The following is an 18,803-nucleotide window of genomic DNA, read 5'->3' as shown; positions in this document are numbered from 1 at the left end:
AACTATGGGTATTGCACTTGTAACCGGGACATTTCATTTTAAAACTGATTTTGTCCATCTGGCCCATTATGATTTTAACCAATCGACACCATAGGATATGTTTTTATATGAAGGTACAGTGTGTAAAAAAAACAAACAAACATAATGGTCTTAATAATTGCAAAAAACAAGCACGCAGTAATAATGGAATAAAATACATTGTCAGAAATGGCATTGATCTTAAAACTAGCTCGGGATAAGCACTTTCTGCAGAGTACTTTAATACCAGTATTTTTGCGTACTGTTGTTTTTTTGTTTCTATCATTATTATTTTTATTATTATTCTGAGATTTTGAGTTTTTCTTTGCCCTCGTGTAGGTTTTAGATCAGGGGATGGTGTAATAATAGTCTGTGCAGCGCTTTGAGACCTCTTGTTATTTAGGGCCATACAAATAAACATGACTTGACTTGCATTCTAAAATCTGCTGTTTGAACAAATGTGTTTAGAATAAAGGGACTGTGAGTGTTCAAATTCACAGGTTTTTTTTAATTTGGAGGTTAAAGGGACAGTTTGTATTATTTAGCACGTTCTAGTGTTAAAATACTTCATCCATTAAAAAAACACTAGTGATTTAAATGATATACAAATACTTGTAACCTATAATTTAAACATGCATATTAAAGAAAAATAATTGTAAGTCTAGAAATGGTCATTTAGTTGGCATAAAGAGAGCTGACATAATTGCCTACTATCTTGCTGTTACAGGTGCCCAAAAACCTCAAAAACGCTGGGCAAAAGAATCGAGCAGTTAAACGGTGCACTTTGGTCACTTTGAGTCTCTGTAGTTTGTATTCTTCTTTGCGCTTCGTAGCACTTGTTTTGGTTGCATAATACACCGGCATCGAGTGGTCAAATAATATACACTGTCCCTTTGGAGAGAGTTATCTTGATCAAAATAGTACATCCTATATAAATATTCCCGATCAAGAATAACTGATTAAAAAAAGAATGGATGTTAATACTGTTGAAGGTGGGGTGTGGCATTTGAAGACTTAAGGCTGCAATCATGACTTTAAGCCAGAAGATGGCGAGGGAATAACACTTGATTTGCATGCATTTCTTAGATGCGCTCGATTAAACCCTTCAGTTTCATCTTTTTGGGGGTTTGTTCCATCCTGAAAAGGCCAGGCAATTGGAGTGGGCTAAAATTCTTACAGAAAGCCAAGGGGAAGGTGGCTACATGGGTACTGCCATTATCTGGTGACATGGTGATTTGTTTTTTTTCTTCTGTATAAATTAATTAAATACTGCAGTCAACCTTCAGGTCACATAGTATTAATTTTATAACAGAGACCGCAGGCCAGTAAAGATTTGATCGTGTGCCGTAACTGGCATCCGGGCCAGACTTTATTATCATTATGTTTGCATTGTTTTCATTCGGTGGGCCGGATTAAAACGCCTGAATGAAGTGTATGTGCCCCTCGGCCATAGTATCCCAAACACTGCCTTAAGATAACAATTCTAATTTACATAATTTCTCAATTTTGGGCCACTTCTAGTCATCCAACTTCCAACTTTTCAGCTCACTATCAATACCAATTAGCTCAAAGTTTTTTTTCTCCTTTGTGCAAAATTGGTCTTTTATTTTTCTTTAAAGGACCGCAGTACCAGCCCGTCGGTACTGCGTTGCGTGGCCACCACATGGAAAGAGGGTCTCTTGAACAGGAAGAGGCCTTTCATTGGCCGGTGCTGCCACTCTTGCACACCACAGAGCTGGGTAAGCTTAGCCATACGGAGGAACAAACCTGCCATTTGTAGAAATAAATGTGTGAATAAATAAATACCGACAAATATATGCCATGAAAATAAATTAATACATAAATAGATCACGTGATACCTAAATACAGGTATATGAGATAAATGCTATTTTTGAATTCATTTATGCATTATTTAATTTCTTTTTTGTTTTCTATTTATTTCAGTATTGATTTCATCGTGTATTTTGTCGTGTATTTTGTCTCTACAAAATTTTATTCAAAGAAGGAGGCTTCCCACTTTCTTAAGCTTTTTTTACATCTTGATTGATCAGTAATGAAGAAAGTTATTGGTGCTCATTTACATTAATTTTTTTTTGTGACAAAATACACAAAAAAATACATGACAAAGTGAATGACAAAATCCATGGCCAAATACACAAGTACATACAGAACAAGATAAACATCAATGTTCACGACAAAATATACATCAAAATTGGCATGAATGCATGACAAAATATAGGACAAAATGAGCAACTATTTGACAAAATACACTAGAATGTAAATGACACGACAAAATGCAAAACAAATACATGACAAAGTAAATAACAAAATACACAGCAAAGTGAACAAATAACACACAACAAAACACTATCTACCTTGGCCATATCCCTCATGAGGGGTGACCGACAGCAAGACAAACACATTCAATAACAAAGACAATAAAAAGGGAAAAAATGGCAAACATTTTTGGACTATGGCCAACTCAAATGCCCAAACACCCAAACAAGTTAAGCACCTAGGCACTCAAGTTGGTCATGCTTTCGTCCCTCCAGATGAAACGGGACACAAATAAGCGGCCGTGACACTCTGGTCAGGGTGCCACAACACACTCTTCTGTTCAACAGCAGGGCTTTCACTGGTTTACCCCTGCTGCATCACACGGGTGCCCTGCCCATCCCTTAGAACGCGTCTAAACATCCCACTATCCTTTTACACCTCCCCACCCATTCCTATCATTAACAAGGGCTCTAGCTTCCACTATATTTAGACCTCTTTCCTGCACTGCACTCATAACACCATCCATCTCAATCACGGCCTTCCTTCTGGTCTCCTTCCATTTGCTTTTGCTCTGTAGATCCTCTTCAAAATTCGCTCCTTATCCATCCTCTCAACAACAACAAAACGCACAAAAACAATAAATGACAAAATACACAACAAAATGAACAATGTACTGTACCTGAAGAAGTAAATGACATAATCCATGACAAAATACATGAATAAATGAATACTGAGATAAATGAATGTCAAAATATTGACTGCATAAATATATGAATAAATCGCATTTCTGTCATATATTTACATATAACATGATTTATGTGTCCGTTTATTTATATGGCATATATTTCTAATTATTTATATGTATATATATATATATATATATATATATATATATATATATATATATACAGTATGTATATACATTTATTTCTATTGATGGCAGAATTGGTTCCCCACTGACACATTGCTGCTTAGTAATTCTTCTATTAGACTAATTGACTTACATGTGCAACAGACTTCTGAGATGATAATTATGAAGCTTGTTGGGAGTAGTGTCAAAATGCATCCTTTTCATCTAGTTTTATTCTGGCTGCAGGAGAAGCTTTTCAACCCCAGTATTCCGTCGCTGGGGCTTCGTAATGTCATCTACATAAACGAGACCCACACCAGGTACGTGCTGAGGGCCTACATTGCAATTAGAGGTCGACTAATTATCGTGAGGGCCGATAATCTTCACTGATTTTTGAAAATTCACCAGATATCAGTCTTGGCATTTTTATAAATTTGACTGTCCGATTATTAAGACTCAGATAGAGCCGAGATTCTCTCTCCCTTGCTCCTACTCATCCCCTCCCCTCCTCCATTCTTATCTCTGCCCACCCAGTCTTCTGATTGGATAAACGTCAGGGGGGACCGACTGAAGCAGGATCAAGAACGTTATAGCGATAACTCGGCTAACTCGTCCCAACACACCTTTTTCCATAATAGAAAAGCGTTTTCGCAATTATTAAATTGCGTAACAAAGTGTAGTTAACTTGTTTTAGGAGGCACATTTAGATGAAGACTGATTTATTAGTTCTTATCATAACTTTCATTATTCAATCAAGCGTGTGTGTTTGTAATGGAGAGAGAGCATAAAAAGCACGCTACTGAGAAAGGCTGAGTAATTAGCTTTTACTATAACATTAGTTCTTCTACCTGTCTTTAAAACCAAAGTGCCCACACGTTTCAATTCGCCAGCTCCGTGAATATTTTGATGCACTTTGAGAGCTATTGAGTTTTTATGTACCTTTATACAAGTAGCTGCTAAGCCTAATTTAATTTTCTGCATTTTTTTCTGGGGTTTAAGTGAAAGATTACAGTGGGAACTCGGTTATCGCGGTTAATGGGGACCAAAACCACCCGCGATAAGTGAAAATCCGCAAAGTAGCGGCGCACCTTCCCCCCCCCCAAAAAAAATAAATATTATTATTATTATTATTTTTTTAATTATTATTTTTTTAGACCCGGTTAATGGGGACCAAAACCACCCGCAAAAAGTGAAAATCTGCGAAGTAGTGACGCACCTTCAAAAAGAAAAAAAAAAAACGTTTTATTTTTATTTATTTTTTTTAATTATTATTTTTTAGACCCGGTTAATGGGGAGCAAAACCACCCGCAAAAATTGAAAATCTGCGAAGTAGCGACGCCCCTTCAAAAAAAAAAAAAAATCTCCATTATCTGCACCGCTTATCCTTATTAGGGTCGCGGGGGGGCTGGAGCCCATCCCAGCCATCTCCAGGCAGTGGGCACGGGACACCCTGAACTGGTTGCCAGCCAATTGCAGCTGCAAATCACATTAGTTCTCGCAGCTAGCTGCGTTCTTCATTGACGCACGAGCCGAGTGATCCACCGCTAAGAGTCGTACAGCTGGGCGATTTTACGTCCGCCCGGGACGATCAGAGACAAATTCACGACAGGGTTTATACTTGCGCCGCACCGCGGGTGCTGTACGGTCGGTCCCGTGAGCGAGCCCCTAACCCGCGGCGCTGGTACTTTCAGGCGCGATACGCACGACACTGTGACAAGCCGAGCGGGTCGGGCGCTTGGCGCGGAGGCCGGCGCCCGGCGTCTCCCGCCCGGACCGCGATGGCTCTACATGGCGCTACACGGCCCTCGATGGCTCCTACCGACGGACGGGCGGCCGCGGGGGAAAGGGGTAGCTGGGGGGACCTGTGGGATTAGGGGGGGCGGTGAAGCGGAAGCCGCACCGAAACCGCGCGCCGGGAAACGAGAACGGCGCACCATGCTAGGGTCGTCTGCCGAGGGGGATTCCCGCAAAAAGTGAAAATCTGAAAAGTAGCGACGCCCCTTAAAAAAAAAATTTTTAACCATTACAGACCGCGAAGCTCTGAAGCCGCGGACGTCGAACCGCGAAGTACAGAGGTCCCACTGTACTCAGTTGTGTTGAAATTCAAATTTATTTACTGTAAAAGGTTTCAGGGAGCTATTAAACAAATACATTTTTATGCCAATTTTTCAGCTTTTTCACAAATAACTGATATTTGGAGCAGATATTTATCAGCCTCCTCTAATACTAATGATCAGTATTGGTTCCAGTCTTGGAAAACCCATACAGTGTTGGTTGATCCCTTATATCAATCATACTCGTCATGAAAACGTAGCAGGATAATAAAACATTTGTTTTTGCTATAAACACATGATTGTTTCCACCGAGTAGTAGTGGTGGAAACACGTGTACTGGATCCTGTGTAACATAGTAACTGTCAACTGAATAATTGAAAGTGCTAAAGGTTCATGTGTCTGACCTTTGCCAAGATGCTCTGATCTCCGAATATATCTTTGCTTACTGCGCATTCCGACATTTTAGACCAGATGCAGACTTTTGATGGTAGATTTCAGAAGACGAGAGAATAGTACATTACAGTTATTGAGACAAGAAGTAACAAATGCATAAATTAAAATCTCTGCATCAGACTGAGACAGCATAAAGTTAAGTTTTGCAATATTGGTCTACAAGATATCCAATGTGCCAAGAAGAAATCCATTAATTCGAGAGTGTTCTCCACTTGGGCTCCGGTGCTGTGGAATGCTCTGCCCTCTAAAAATTAATCTGTAATCTCACTGTTTAAATATAGCCTTAAAACACATATTTATACAGTAGCTTATGAATTACCTATGTTTCATGTTGACAATGTCTGTGTATTACAAAATCCATTGCAGCCTGGTCATCCTGGAAGGGGTTTTACCTCATGTGTGGTCCCTTATCAAGGTTTCTTCATTTTCTTTATGCTGAGGTTTTGAGGTTTTTACTTGCCCACATGTACTGTAGGTTTTAGATCAAGGGATGGTGTAATAGTCTGTTGTCTGAAGTAGTATGTACAGCCCTTTCAGACTTCTTGTGAATAAGAGCTAAACAAATACACTTGACTTGACTTAACAATAGGTTATACATGGATTAATATCACCTAACGGAACATATGAATGTTGAAAAGTAGGGGAGCAAGTACTGAGCTCTGCGGAACACCACAAGTACCACTAAAAGGCTTGGGGGTCATAACATTGTATCTAACACGATGTGTCCTGTCAGAAAGATGAAGGATCTGAACCATGAGTAGACAGCTTCTGAAGACCAATCCATATTTCTAGCCAATCTAGTAACATTGGTCCACAGTGTCAAAGACTGCGCTAAGATCCAGCAGCAGCAATAGTGAAGTAGCATTGACAGAAATCGCTCTGAATTAGAAGTTTTGTTGTGCTGTTCATTTGAAGGCACATTTTGTTCCTCGTGTTCAGGCAGCGCGGCTGGTTGGCGCGGCAACTGAGCTACGTGCTCTTCGTCTTGGAACGGGACGTTCACAATGACATGTTCCCCAGAAACGTGGTAGAAAATGTGCTCAACAGTAACAGGTAGGGCGATAAAACTCAAAAATATTATTTTTGAATTTCATTTATGATTTTTTTTCGTACTTAATTTTTTGCCATCTTATTGAATGATAACTTGGACACTGAACATTGAGAACACTTTGATTTCAATGTATTGATGCAACCCCTTAAAGTATGTATGTATTTGTGCTTCATAGTGATTAAAAAAAAATCAAAATAACCAAAGTATTGATTTAGAAAATCGTGTACATACAGTCAAAACATGTGCAGAGGAGTGGATTTTTCTCTTTTTGATATTTGGAAAAATTCTCTGAAATGAAATGTCTTCACCCTCTTATTACCATGGGCCGCCCTTGTTTGACAAGTTTTATTCCACCTACAGTAACTTTGCGACCATTATAAGAAAAATCAAATTCCTCAAAAACACCAACAAGGTGGCAGCAACTTTCCACAATGGTATCTCACAGGCATTCGTGTGTGGCAATGGATCAATCACAGGCAAGAAATGACAAAGACAGGCCACACAGGCCTAGAAAACGCCTGGTCATGGTGAAAAATAGTTTAATAATATACTGAATGGACAACTGGCAGAGGAAGGAAGATTCTACAACTTTTTTTGTATATATTTATAACGGTTCATATTTCAATTTTATATTGTCTTACAATGTGTTCATGATCAGTTCCAGTCTCTACTTCATTATAATCCTGAAAAATCCAAGTCAGTTTCTTGTTTTTTTATTTTCCCATTTTAAACTGTTATTACATTGTCTTATGGTAGTTATAATAGGTAATGCTAGATATTGAAAGTTTGGTTCTTTCGGAAAATTAAGACCAAAAGTAATCACTCATAACATGAATTCTTACTCTTTCATGGCCAAAATAACAAAAAATTTCAAGCGCCCTATATGATTGTTGGTCAATAAGGGGTAATTGTCATTGATAACAACAAATTGAACAATGTTTGCAACAAAATTTAGACATGGCTCTTCAGGAATAACAAGATAAACACAAAATAAATACTTTAAAAATGAAGAGTTTATCACTTCTGCAAAGAACAGATTTTCATGCCGTTCTTGGAATTTGCAGAACTTGTGTGCTTTTGCATCTCCAATTTTGTAATTCTATTTTTAAAGTAGAAAAATAAAACCCACACTGTTATGAGACACACTTTCAATTTTCTAGCAACTTTTTTTGTTGGGTGTGCCATAAAGTCCAGAAAACATGATATTCCTAGTGATTAAAAAAATAATAATAAATCATAACCTCAAACATCAATTTATCATCCCTGCCAAAAAATGACTTTTTCAGCAAGTCTCTATTGTATCCTACAAAATTAGGCATAACACTCCAGGGTAAAACATCTAATATAGAGACATTGAAAAGAAAAGAGATAAAGGGCTAGCAGAGTGAATAGGCCCAAAAAGTAAAAATTACAACATGTTGCTTAGAAAACTGTCCAAAGTTATAATAATCGTAATAATGCAATGAAGAGTATATATATCCATTTGATGAATGAGAATGAGCTTCTGAAGCCCAAATATCTTCTCAACATTTAATAGTTTAGTTCTCCAAAATATAAATCATTTTAAAATGCAATTCTGTTACAGTGTTGAGAGCGCCATCTTGAGTGTGGCCTCTGATTTGGACTCCGTGGTTAATAGTAAGCCCATCTGTGATGGCAGCAAGTCCCTACGGAAAGTCAAACAGAAAGCGCGACTCTTCCTCCAGCAGATGGTGGCAAGCGTTTCGCCCGCTTTCATACGGTAAGTGAAATCCCCTCCTCATTTTAACTTGCCTTCATTTAGTAACTATGAAAGTGTTGAAAATTACGTCATTATAAAAAATTATTTTTTTCTGTAACGGGGTAATCTAACCTACCGTATTTTCACAACCATAAGGCGCATAAAAAAGGCTCTGATTTTCTTCAGATTGTGCCGCGCGCCCTATCCTGTGGTGTGCCCTGTGTGTTATGTAAAGCGGCGGCCCAGCTCGTTGGCCCTTGGGTTGGGTGCACGCCCTGAGACTGGCAGGTCACATGTTCGAGTCATACCTAAGACTTACAATTTTTTGGGGGTGAAATCCGATGTTTTTGTGAGATCATTTACATTTCCAACTAAATGTGATCTCCTGTGACTTGTACGCGTCGCCTCTGTGAATGCGACAAGTGTCCTGCTTGCGCAGAAGAAGACACGTGACGTCACACGCAATGCGTCTATTGTTTGAGGAAGTACTCATGGATACTAACGCCTTAGTGTATCTAGCAATTTGAAAGGTATTGTGCTAACGGAGGCAGAACAGAATAGTCCACACAAATATTAATTAATCCAGAACCTCACTTTCCCTCCATCGAATGCTTTCAGTGTTTTTGTCCGCCATGTGTTGAATTCTATGCTATGCAAAATAACTCGGAAACCAAGCAGCCACGAGAGAATTGAAGATCAATGAATCAATGGTAGCAAGTAGAGTAAGCTGAAGAGCGAACACTGACAAGTTTTTAGCCATGTGTTTTAATTTACTTTTACTTTTCCAAACTCCATTACCAACATTCTCAATGTTTTCTCAGAATTAAGCACAAGCGCCGTGTCATCTGCAAACAACTGACTAACCTGCCACACCATTCCACTGCTATCCTTCATCGCTACACCTCTGCCAAATACTCTTGCATACACCTCTCTCACCACACCATCTATGTATACATTACACAGCCATGGTGACATCACACATACACCTCATACGCCTTTTCCAAGTCCATGAAAGCCAAACAAAACATCCTTACCTTTTCCAAAATATTTCTCACACACCTGTCATACTGCAAACACCTGATCCACACATCCTCTTCCTTTCCTGAAATCACTCTGCTCCTCCATCACTACCTCATCTGTTCTTCCTCTCACTCTCTTAATCAAGACTTTTCCATACAGCTTACAGACAACAAACTGAAACCTCTCGAATTGATACATTCATACTTATCACCTTTACCCTTATACAATGGCACCACACATGCACTACAACAATAACAGGAAGGGCTCTCTCCCGGGGGAGCCTTACGAATCCAACTCAATCCACTCAGACTCGCTCTCTCTCTCTTTCTTAGTCCTCTCTCCTTCTTTGTCTCTCCTTTTCTCTCTTCCCCCTTTACAGTCTTGTTGCTCATTTTCTCTATCCCTCTCTTTCCTACTCTCTCCCCACCTCTCACTCTCTTTTCCTCTTTTTGCGTTTTACTCTCGTCTTTCTCTCGTTCTATCTGTCCCTCTCTTTCTCTCTCTTCTACTCTCTCTGTTCTTCTTAGAGTGGGCGACATCGAGAGCAACCCTGGCCCCCAGTCCAAATGCCAGTGGTGCTTTCGAATCATTCGCTGCGACCACACCCCAATCACCTGTACTACCTGCCCACGGGGCTTCCGTAAATCATGCATCGGCCTGTCCGAACGTACTAAGGACTTCAGAGGCTTCGTATGCTTGGTTTGCTTGGGTCACACCTCGTCAGGCCTTGCGGCACAGGACAGTCGCAGCCCCCTCTCCTTCGGAGAACTACGGAGCCTCCCACAAGCGAGTCTAGCGCTACTAAGGATTACCTTAGGCGCCTTAAGTGAATCAACAACAACAACAATAACAACAACAATAACAGGAATCACACCACTTAAAAAGCATACAATCAACAAGCGTACTAACCAGTCAATCATAGCAGTGCCACCTTTCTTCAAGCATTCAGCAGTACAACCATCCAACCCAGACGCCTCCCCCCCCTTTCATTTCTTTCACTGCATCTTGCACCTCCCATGTTTCCACAGGCTTTACATTGAAATCTCGCAACACGGGCATTCTCCCCATACAACTGATTGCCTCGACTCGCACTTGTCTCCCATCCTCCACATTCAGCAACTCCTCAAAATACTCTTATCATATTAAAAGATTCAACCAAACTTTGATGACAAATTTTGAAAAGTGATTGTACATTTTTGGTATTTTTTTTCGTGGATGAAAAAAAAAACATTGCTACACATAAAATGAAATGTATTGCTCTTTTTTGTATAATAAGTCCAAATATAATATGATCTTTGAAAAGGTTGTAGAAAAAGAGTATCTTCCATATTTGCTGGTCTATAGCATATACAGTATTTGTATGTATTTTTGTGTATTGTCAAGTTAATTGACAAAGATTATTACATTTTGTTTATTATTATAGAATAATCTATTGTTTTGTGCACTATTTTTGTATCTGTCCAAAACGTCAATATTTAAATTAAGGGGAAGAAATTTAAAATGTCTTTGAGAAATCAAATTAATAAAAAAAAAATAATCAACAGATTTATATATTATGAAAAAAAATAGTTGGTTGAAGACTTAGATTATTTTTAATTTCACTAATTTACACAAATGTCACAGAATGTTTTCTCTGTCGGATCCAGGTTAACTGGCTGGGTTCTCCTGAGGCTCTTTAACGGCTTTTTCTGGAGCATTCAAATCCACAAAGGGCAGCTTGAAATGGTCAAGAAAGCAGCAGCTGAGGTCAGCAAGCTCACCCAAAAACCTTTAAAAATTTAATCTGTTATATTTTGTTTAGTATTTTCCTTGTTTCCTTCCTAGCATAATGCTCCCATGGTCTTCTTGCCCATCCACAAGTCCCACATCGACTATCTTCTAATCACCCTCATCCTTTTTTGTCATAACATCAAAGCACCGCATATTGCCGCTGGCAATAACCTCAGTATCCCGATACTTAGGTTAGTATCACATCACCTTTGCTGAAAGGCAAATGAGACTGTTTTCGGTTTTTTTATCTTTACAGCACTCTAATCCGTAAACTCGGAGGATTCTTTATACGGCGCAAAATGGAGGAGTCCGTGGACGGCAAGAGAGACATTTTGTACAGATCGCTTTTATACGCTGTGAGGCTTGGGTTTGTTACATTTCTCAATTTGACAGGTTTTTACACACATTGCATGCACTTCGAGTTGATTTAAATCTGGGGTCTCAAGTTCAAATTACTGGAGCTGGAGTCTGGTTGAGAGTGGGCCAAATCATGTTTTCCACATGAAAGGTGCTGATAAAGTTTCCACTGTTCTAAAATTTATATTTTTTACTATACAAGATAAAATCTCAAGATAAAAAACCATAATGAAATAATAAGAAATAAATTATACACACTGGCTTAATCATCCCCTGAGCCACAAGTTTTAGATAGATAGATAGGTACTTTATTCATCCCCGTAGGGAAATTCACACTTCCAGCAGTATCTTTGTGTTGAAAATAAAATAATAATAAAATAAAAGAAATAGAATACAGAAATAACCAATATAACGTGTTGACATAGAGTATTTAAATATTGCTACATAAAATACACACTGTAATAAAGATAGGGTTATATGCAAATGTGGGGGTGGGGTTTAATGTGGGCTCTCACTCCCCAGGTGGAGTTAAAGAGCCTCATGGCATGAGGAAGAAATGATCTCCTCAGTCTGTTTGTTGAACAAGACTGACAGCAGTCTTTCGCTGAAGCTGCTCTTCCGTTTGGAGATAATGCTGTGTATTGGATGTGATAATTGTCCACGATTGACTGCAGCTTTTTCAGTGCCTGTCTCTTAGCTACAGTTGTCAGGCTGTCCAGCTCTGTGCCCACAAGAGAGCCCGCTTTCCTCACCAGTTATAGATACCTTGTTTAGAACAATCCAAACGATTGGGTTATTTTGTGTCTAACAACCCAGAAGATTGGGTCAAATATGACCCAAGTACTAGGTTGGTCAAGTTTAAATAAATTATTGTTTGATACCGCTAGTAGTTACCTAATAATACACAATGTCCATTTAAACTTTCATTAAATTATCATCTTGTGGTTTGCAATATGCTCCCAGGCCATTCATTTGAGACACCTGGTTAAGAACAATCCAAACAATTGTGGTGTTCTGTGTCAAACAACCCAGAAAATAAGGTTGAATATACCCAAATACTTGGTTGGTCCTGGTTGAATGAATGCATTTTTTTACCACTAGGAGGCGACTAATGATACACACTGTCCCTTTAAACTCTCCTATGAAGGCGGGGGCCTCAAACTATTATCTCGTGGGCCGTTGGGGTGTGCGAGCTGCTGTTTATTAATAGCAGCGGGCAGGAGATTTAGCGCTATGCTAACGTTAGCATCCGGTGAAACGTTAGCATCCGGTGAAACGTTAGCATCCGGTGAAACGTTAGCATCCGGTGAAACGTTAGCGGTGGAACGTAAACAGCAAGCACAATGACCACAGTTGGCTTTCCCGGTAGATAGAAGTGTCTGCACGATACTGCTAGAAACTCCATATCAAGTGAGCAGTGTGTGTCAATGATTCGGCTGTTCTTGTAGCGCGTATTCTCCAACCCCTGTTTTTACCAGAGTCTCCGTACATGAGCTATCATATAAACGTGCATTTCTTAAATACTCGAAAGTTATTTACATTTGTTTGATATAATATTAGCCTCAGCTAGAAGGAGCTAACATTTTTTCCATCTTGCTGCTTCGGGTACTGAAAACAGAAGTTGTGAAAGGCTTGGCAAAACATTATGCAGATTGAAAAACTCAAAATAGAATAAAGTTTACTCAAAGCATTTCTTAATTTAATTTAATAAAAAATAAAGAAAATGTAGCCAGCCATTTGAATGTTTGGAACACCAAATCAACACATTTTAATAGGTAGTACTTTTTCTCCCTATTATATACATATGACATAATTTTGTAGTTTGCTGCCCTGGTTTGTAGACTAGTATGGCTCATATTGAGTCACACGATAAAAACTAACATTGATTGAAATAATTGGCAAAAATACATGAATGTATATATATAAACAGTTTGAACGGGTGCTTGAATTCATCGAAAATGCTTGAATTTTTCAAGGATTGAATAGTTCCTGAATTTTCATAGACTCTTAAAATTGTTACCATGTTTCCCAGCAGTTTGACCTGATAGACCACGCATTAAATGAAGAAAAATAAATCAAGTTTGCTCAAAAGTGAAGTCGACAGGCCTGCTCTGGTTGCTTAGCTTTGTCATAGCATTTCGTCTTAGCTCTTTTGATGAGTAACACACTGTAGTTTTGTGCCAAACAAATAATTACTGTAAATGCCACTAAGATTGATTAATCTAAGTAAGAACACACAAAAAAGAATGTTTGGACTATCGCCTGAATTTTTTTTTTAGCCTGCAAAAGAATGAAGCATAGGCATCTTAGCTGGAAAACAGCTGTGACGATGCATGAAGCATTAGGCTTTATTTGGTCCAAGGTCAAATTTGCATGTTTTTCTAAAACAGGCGCTCGATAGGCTATTGAAGGCTAAGGACCGTGAAATAAAGCTAGCTATAGGTCAAGGGTGGTGTCAATCGAAAGGTCAAAGGCTAACGGCCATATTAAAAATGTATCTCACAAGTTTGTTTACTTCTAAAAGTGTGGCGAAACAGTTGGCTTTTTTGGCCAGGGATTTTATGTTATGACTCCAGGTTCCCGCTGAAATGCACACCCAGGATCTTGGTACTGCTCTCCCTCTCCACTGCAGCACCATCACGTGTGGGCCATGCTCGTTGTGTGCTTTCCTGTAGGTTGTTTCATTGCTGTTGTTGAGACCCACCACTGTCGTGCCATCCGCAAACCTAAGCGTGTCATCTCTAGAAAATATACTTTAAGAAGTGATTTCAGTCCATTACTAGGGCCTCGTACAGACTGCAGAAATATCTCCTTTTGCACAATGTGAAAATTAGTTGTGCTGTGATCCACTGCACTGTACATTCAAGTCAAGTCAAGTCAAATTTATTTATATAGCCCTTAATCACAAAAATGTCTCAAATTGACCTGGACAAATAATTGCACGTTCCGCTAATAAGATAAGTGCTAAAAATAGTTGTATGTCAATGTGGGTGTGTCTGGGTAATAATGGCAAACTCAATGATAGCTAACTCAGGTGGCTTGCCCTTGAAAATTGAGCCTTGCATCTCATCTAATGCTCCAAAAATAAACTTAGATAGTATTTACTCAGCAATATGACAAAACGTGGCACTCTCTGCATACCTGCCAATGGTCCTGACGTTTCAAAGTAAATGTTATTTAGGCCTATTTCAGGAAAACTCAACCGTCACCTCTCCTCCCCCTCAAATGTCCTTAGACAACTGTGAAAGGATATACTTGTACAACACTGCTCTGTCCAAATTTTGGCTTGTGGGATGTTCTGTCAGTTTTTTGCAAAAAATTGCCTAGCAAGAAAATTGGGAAAATAAACATTATCAAATAACACACTTTTTTAACTAAAATGTTCTTTATATGTTTTATTTCACAATATTTTTAAATATGTCATTTTTAGAAAGTGTTGTACCAATTAAAAATGAAAACAAAAAATAGGAACATAAGTCACATTTATTTGTATGATCCTTAATCACAAAAGGACTGCACAAGCTACAATTGCACCATTCCCTGATCTGTAACAGACATGCTGGCAAGGAAAGACTACAAAACCTTAGCATGAGGAATATAAGAACTCTTGAGGAGGGGCAGCATAAGAGATAATTCCCCTTCCAGGATGACCAGGCTGCAATGCATGTTACATTGGGTAACAATACACAAAACCTAGTCAACATCAATCAAAGGAAAATATAACCAATGTATAAAAAAATTTCAGTAAGTCATTGATAGTGATGACGCAGCTTCCCATCTCAGCCGGCTGGTCAATGTAGATGATGACATGCTTCAGGTCCAGCTACTGGTCTGCTGACTCATCACGATTCCAACTTCTCCCCCCATTTTGCCCCCAACAGGCAGCCAGAAAGGACAGTGGGGAAAAAAGTATGAGGTCGGTATCAATTTTAAGCTATAGAATGGAAGTGTGTCCTTAATCTAGATTTGAACACTTCCACGGATCGTATCTTATCTCAGAGAGCATAGTATTCCACATGCCCAAGTGGAGAATGCTCTCGAGCCTGCAGATTTCTTCTTGGCTGTAGGAGTCACTAGTAGACCAGCATTTTCCTAGCGCAGGCTCTGAGCAGGGACACAGGAGGATATCAATTTAAAGAGATAAGTGGGGAAACATTTGTATGTTAGTAACAGGATTTTAGAGTCACATCTTAAATGGACTGGGAGCCAGTGCAAGTTAGTTAAAATTGGAGTGATATGGTAAATTTTTCGTGTCTTAGTCAAAAGTGTACAACATTTGAAACCAGCTACAAACATTTGATGTTTAACATTGGGAGACCAGAAAACGATTCATTACAGCAGTGTTCTCGATTGCCCGCGTCCCTGCGTCCCAGACGCATCATTTTTGCTGGGGACGCATAGCCTCAAATCAACATGCGTCCCTGGGTTGCAACTTTTTTGACACAAAATTGTCATTATTACCCGACTACTTTTTTTTAATAAAGATTTACCTCACTCCAAACTTTTCGCCAGGCAGATCCGCCATTGTTGTTTTGGTCTTGTAGTTCGAGTTTTCGTCTGCACGCCGATCTCTGAGCTTCGAGATCACTTCATTGTTGTGGTGGTTGTTGTCGAGGGAAGGTGAAAATCAACACAAAATTGGTAATTTTTCAGTGTCAGTAATAAGTCGAAACATAATGCAGAAAGTGATAACAACGGCAATAATTCCGGCACAAAAAAACTCATATTTTCATACCTGTCAACCTGTATGTTTTTGCCGTTCAAGGTACGTTTATTATGCATTTTAAAACGTGTACGACGTACAAGAGAATCCGTATGGAAAAACGTTATACTTTTAATACACCGACGATCACGAAATGACAAATCAATCAAGTCAAATGGGTTTGAGGTGTGTAGTGAAAGGAACTCCGTCTTTTTTTTTTAGAGAACCGGCTTTTTTGGCTCATTAAAGAGAGCCGGCTCTCAAACGGCTCACTTGCTTTGATGATTGATATTACGAATTATGTTGTATAAAAAAGTTAAGAAAAAAAGGAAGTATAAAAGACAGGTTTGTGGTTATCCCTTTATTACCAACAATAATTTGATGCAGAAAATGAATTAATAATTTGAATAAAAAAATGTATTATTCTACTTAATTATATTTGCATGTATTTTTCCTTCTACGGTGAACGTCCAAGCTACTTAATTTTTGAACCTTTTTTATGATAAACCTCATTCATGTCGAGCAACTCAGTATCTCACAACAAAATGTTAAATTAACAATATATATGATATAACGAAACACATGTACAATATAACATGTTAAACTACATAAATAAACACGTTTGAAGAAAATATGGTGTAAGATCATTTTGTAAGGAAAAATACAACATTTTGTAAGGGCATGGAGACATGGAGGTTGACAGGTATGGAAATTCTTTGAAAGATCGCGGAGGCAAGGAAAACACGTGTGTTCAAGCGAACGATTCAACGAAAGAAAATAAACAAAAGAATACTCCTAGCAAAAAGACTTTTCTGCCAAAATGGACTAAATTATATTCCTGGTTACGCTATGAGGAGCATGATAATGGATTCGACCTTGAGAAGGCATTACAACGGTGGCGGGACAGCAAACCACGAAAAATATTTGAACTGAAAGATCTGAAGTGATAACTGCTTTGTATTACCAATTAACTAATGATTAAAACTGAATGAAAATATGGATTAATATAATTATTTCAGCAATATTATTTTGTATAATGTACATTATTTTTGTGAACTGAAAAATCTTGACGTGATAACTGATTTGTATTACCAATAAACTGATTATTAAAACTGAATGAATATATAGATTTTTAATATATATTTGTCACCGATTTACAATTTCAACCTCGATAACACTAAATTTTGCGGACCGATAGATCTCTTTTTGGACCCATAGATTTTTGAGCATGCGAGTCCCCGGGACCCATCATTTTTCAGAGGTAAAATGAACACTGTTACAGTAATCAAGCCGAGAAGTAATACATGCATGAATTATAACAAATCACAACATATATAGTTTTTTGCCCCTCAAATTGAAATTATCGTCACTTGGATTTCTTCTTTATGTCGGTCCAGATTTTTTTCTCTGTATCTCTAATTGCATTCGGCATTCTCTTGTGATAGCACCTTGAAATTCTCATAACGAATTTCTCGTAGCCTGCGTTCACTGTATAGCAAAGTGGGATGTTAATATGTAAATTAGGCAAACAAAACACAACAAAAGTGTGAAGGATCAGGTCTTTATAGAAGGGGAACACACGTGCTAACTTAGAATTGGATCGTCTCTCGTATGTTGGGCAAGATTTTTCCTGGAAACAAGTCTTGTATCTCGATTTTCACTCAGTCCTCTAGTGGTAGTGTCTGAAAGTCTTGTAACTTGGATTTTCTCTCGTACATCGTGAGGAAAGGTTATTGGAGTCGTTCTAAGTTTTATAAATGGTGAGATTAAAAGAGGAGACGCCTGAATAATAGCCTGCAATTTAATCAAGAATGGACAAGACTATGGACAACAGGTAATATGAATTATAGTAAAAGAACACTTACTTGGTTTTAGGTGTTTGGATGAGAAACTCTTAAATTTGGTAATCTTTGTTTAATAACCCTTTTATAATTTCTATTTCAATTGAATGACTACTCTAATATCTCTTTTAATACCTAAAGCATTGTTTGACAATCCTTATTGATATACATTTATTTCGCCCCATAATTCCATTTTAAAAGTAAACTCTTGATCATTTCCAGTATGGCTATTAGCCTCCGACCTTTCTATTGACACCGATCTCGACTCATTGCAAGCTTTTTTTACATGGTTCTTACCCTGTGTTAGCCCATTATATAAAAAAAAAACGACATGCATGACTTTGGCTCAAATTATCATCAGACAGTAGTGACCGATTTAAAAGTGGATTGGCACATTGGTTAGCCAATAAAATCCCCAACATAACATTTTGCATAGTTTTGATGTGTATTCAAATAAGAGCCGAAAATAAATGTGCATTCCGCAACTCAGAATTTACACGGGCGATTATCACTCGCAACTGTGCACAACCAGTGATTGACTTCCGTAGAGAGAGGTCAAACATTTACAATTCTTCCACAAGGTCGACAAATTTTCCAATGTGAAATACACTGTTGCATAGGTTTTAGAGCTGTAAACTGGTCGTCTCAAAATGGCCACTTTTGGAAAATCCTCGACATACCCTTAGAAAA

The 18,803-nt window shown here is 38.4% G+C and overlaps 1 protein-coding gene across 2 annotated transcripts in view; it reads left to right on the top strand.

Annotated features, from left to right (window-relative positions):
• Positions 1–18,803, top strand: part of gpam (glycerol-3-phosphate acyltransferase, mitochondrial) — a 58,132-nt gene that overhangs the window by 18,145 nt on the left and 21,184 nt on the right. Inside the window, exons 3-9 of one of the 2 annotated variants that reach the window (XM_088323169.1) lie at positions 1,638–1,757; positions 3,392–3,465; positions 6,592–6,705; positions 8,289–8,444; positions 11,090–11,189; positions 11,268–11,404; positions 11,470–11,569. In XM_088323169.1, the coding sequence (XP_088179295.1) occupies positions 1,638–1,757; positions 3,392–3,465; positions 6,592–6,705; positions 8,289–8,444; positions 11,090–11,189; positions 11,268–11,404; positions 11,470–11,569 (801 nt within the window). The remainder of the gene's footprint in view (positions 1–1,637; positions 1,758–3,391; positions 3,466–6,591; positions 6,706–8,288; positions 8,445–11,089; positions 11,190–11,267; positions 11,405–11,469; positions 11,570–18,803) is intronic. The other variant, XM_088323170.1, reaches the window with a different exon arrangement.

This window comes from Urocampus carinirostris, chromosome 19, assembly GCF_059441175.1.
Source record: "Urocampus carinirostris isolate Australia breed hairy pipefish chromosome 19, RoL_Ucar_1.0, whole genome shotgun sequence".
In the NCBI taxonomy this organism is placed as follows: domain Eukaryota; kingdom Metazoa; phylum Chordata; class Actinopteri; order Syngnathiformes; family Syngnathidae; genus Urocampus; species Urocampus carinirostris.
Note: the sequence above shows the minus strand (reverse complement) of the source record. Positions and strands in the feature narration are given on the sequence as shown.